Here is a 3,454-nt window from a genome sequence, read left to right on the forward strand (position 1 = left end):
TTCGCGCTGCGGCAGGTGATGTTGGGGAGTGCGGTTACCTATGAGTGATGGTGCGGATCTAGGATATAAAGGCTGTACGAATGGTGCTGTTGCCTGCAAATACTGGGGCTCTGCAGTGGCTGCCGCTTGCACTTTGGAGGCAAGCTTTTGGAGCTGCTGTCTGTTCCGGTGGGTTCCATTACCCGGTCCATGTGGGCTGTGCACGTAATCATATGCGTGCTCCTGGCTGGCTACAGGAATATTATACTTTGTTAATGGTGTCCCTGAAGTTGTTAGGAGACCGCCAGCGCTTGCAACAGCTTGATGAATTTCCCCTTTCATGTACTTCAACGGAGGCAGGTGATGTGTAGACATCCGGAAGTGGTTGGGACCCAAAATTGGATATATTTTCATGCGTCTTTGGCAGGCTACGATGAAATGCCGTAGGGAAGCATCCCTGGCGATTTGGCGTGAATGTGTGGCGTACAATGCTTTAAGCATATCTATTCGCTTCTCGATCAAAAATGGTGGCGGTGTAGAGCGCCTACCTTGCGTGTACGCCAACAGCCCCAAGACCACACCCATACAATATCCTGCTGCCAAGGAGGCTGTTTGCAATATAGAAACCATCTTCTTTCTGTACCTAACTGCGACGTTCTCTTCCGTTGCCGGACGGGGATTCTTGAGCTCGAGTACCAAGGCAATCAATTCGCGAATAAGCCAAACATCCTTTCCGCTATCTTCTAGAACGCTAGAGCGCTGTAGCGCATGTAGCCCCAAATCCACAATAGCGACACCAAGGTTTGACCGTAAAGGTTCAAGGTGTTCTCGGACGAGAGAAATAGCGCCCAGTTCCAGTGCAAGCAACCTCATCACTTCACATGACAGTCGCAGTCGTTGACTCCGGTCTAGCAGTTCCAATAAAGATTGGCACGCCGATGCAGCTCCCATCATGCGCTTGAACACGCTCACAAGCTGCATTTCAGCATATTGGGGCAAATGTCGCCCTTTCCACATTTCCAACGTTTCACCTTCCTGCAGTCGCACCTCAGCCGTCGTATGCTCAACACCACCGTTTCCCCTTTCAAGCCCTTGTTGGCATGGGTGAAGAGTTCCTTGGCTCTGCGGATGCTGTCTGTGCGCATAATTTCCCTCAATCCCTCCGGTAAGTTCCAGTGCGTTATCTGCAGCACTAGCTTGTTCTGTTCCAATAGCAACGGGACGAAGTCCCCCGAAAATCCCAGGTGTCAGTGGCATTGACGACGACCGCCGTGTGTCTGACTGCCACACCGTACTTCCAGAGGGGCCTTCTTCTGCCGGTGAGTTCCCAGCAGTCCACTCGAGTCCATCAATCCAAAAACCCTCCTCTCTTCCGTTCCCCCAATCTTCTTCATATTTGTGACATGGTCTGCCGTCCCCAGCTGCAAGCCCCCTGATCAACGGAACAGCCCGATATCTTCCTTTTGTCAAGTCAGAACAACGCAGCAAAAAGTATACAACAGCCAAGGAGATAAATACAACGATAGAAAGGCGCACAGGAGAAGAGTACGAACCATAAAAATGTCCCCCACTGAAGGGACGTTGCATACAAGCTGCCCCATCACCACAGTCAGGCGTTCGCTTGCTTTCCAAATCTGAAACCGCTCCATTCGCAAGTCTTTCGAGCGGAGGCAGAGCATCCCCGAGAAGTGGATGTGAGTGTGGGTCCATCTGACGAGTTCACCCCGCTTTCGTGGGTGAGCAGAGAGGACAGTTGGCGCTGAAGTCAGGCTCTGCTGTTGTCCACCAGTTATAGACGCCGAACAGATTGTCCCAAATTCTCATGGAATATGAGCGTTTCCTGCAGTTCTTATATGCACTCGTCGTTTGCCAAAGCTCCGTCGCAAGCAAAGATGACGTATCCACCCACCCCGCAAGGTCCCCCCGAGTTGTTCGAAATAAGCTCTAAAGAGGCAGAACGGAAAGTTACAAGTATCGGGATGCCAAACGGCTGCTTGCTGTTGAGGCAAATGTGTGGAAAGCACCGATGCTTCGGTGCTCCAGAAGACGTCGTGCAAATGGTCAAATGAGCCCACACAGACGACAGAGAAGTATTTACTACCCACCGACACTGCATATATCTGGCGCAAATGAGAACATAACTGCTTGAGGTAAAAGCAAGGCGATTCGTAATTAGACAATACAGTCTCAACTCCAGTGGTAACTTTGCCAGGCCGCAGGAAGCGGTACAATGCGTTTCCTGAGACACGCCTTCAATGCCGCTGCTTCCCAGCGTCTACACATTTGGCAAGCATGGAACAGTTTTAGAAGTAGACAATGCTAGACTGAAAGTTCACCTTATTTTGAAAAGAGTTCCAAGTATTTCAGTACGCCCCTTCACAGTGTGGCTGAGCAGTGGTTTTCAAGAAGCATAGAAAATGGTGCAAAACGCCACGCAGCGCAAGTTGCACAAACAGGCCTCCATAAAATATATTTTCTTTTGCTACTCAGCAAGGATATAGTTCTCCACACATGGATTGCCTTTTTGCGAGACGAAGTTCCGCGTCACCCCAGCGGATCCTAAACCATCTCTCGATAGGGGGCCACTGGGGCCACTTAGGAGCAACTACAGACTTCGTGTTGCCAAGTATACTACATCTGAGCTTTTGTTCAAGAATGAGCCATGAAATCCTGTTCCTCTTGACATATACCTTGGATGCATCCTAGGTGCGGAGGAGATCGATACTGTGGGTGGATGGCAATGCCCACCGGGTCATCATGCAGTTTTGTTCTCTGGAAAGTTGGTACATGCATCTATCCTTGCTGGCAGTCTGGTACCAAGAAGTAACATAGTATCTATCAACAGCCTAATGCATCACTACAAACATCAAAAGGGTTACCGTGAGCCTACAAGCGGAGTTGCCTCAGCAGGGCGGCAATCTGCCATGCAACACGCAACAGCGTACCTCGTCCACGCAGCTGTCTCAGACCGTTTCTACGCAGGGCTTTGTGGATTGGTGGATGAATATTGCTCATCATGGAAACATAAGCTAGATTACTCGTTTGTAGCTTACTGAGGTTCTTTGCTAGGTTGCAGGACATTCAGTACACTGTGCAGCAACTCACGCACACTCCGACGCGGCTCCAATTTTACGACTGGTAGAATCGACCCAAGAATGCAAAATAGACCTTCATGAGGCATCAAAGGGGTGTGTCTCCCGACAGTCTATTTTATCCTCGTTTAAAAAGGCTGTCTGTTTACACAGCAACTCCCTCTAGCTCTGCGGCGCTAGTACTGGCTAGTCTAATGGTGTGTGGCATCGAAAAATGCACTTTGCGTTTCAGATGCATACAGTCCATTCAAGCAATATATAGAACTGGAATTTCGGCGTGACCCCGATAAACAGGATGCGCAATACCACAAATTCGAAACCCGAGAGGATATGCTTAGTAGTAGCAATTGTGAAACTTGGCCACCAGCACATGCAACATAGTG

At 49.7% G+C, this 3,454-nt stretch overlaps 1 protein-coding gene across 1 annotated transcript; it reads right to left on the minus strand.

Annotated features, from left to right (window-relative positions):
• Positions 1-527: 527 nt before the first annotated feature.
• On the minus strand, positions 528-1,689 carry EMWEY_00058450 (hypothetical protein, conserved; the record flags this gene model as incomplete). The annotated part of the gene is made up of 1 exon (XM_013480845.1): positions 528-1,689. A coding segment is annotated over one exon (1,162 nt), but the record flags the coding sequence as incomplete, so codon positions are not given.
• Positions 1,690-3,454: the final 1,765 nt, after the last annotated feature.

The sequence above is a fragment of the Eimeria maxima genome, genomic scaffold (genome assembly GCF_000499605.1).
Source record: "Eimeria maxima Weybridge genomic scaffold, Emw_scaff2406, whole genome shotgun sequence".
Classification (NCBI taxonomy): Eukaryota; Apicomplexa; class Conoidasida; order Eucoccidiorida; family Eimeriidae; genus Eimeria; species Eimeria maxima.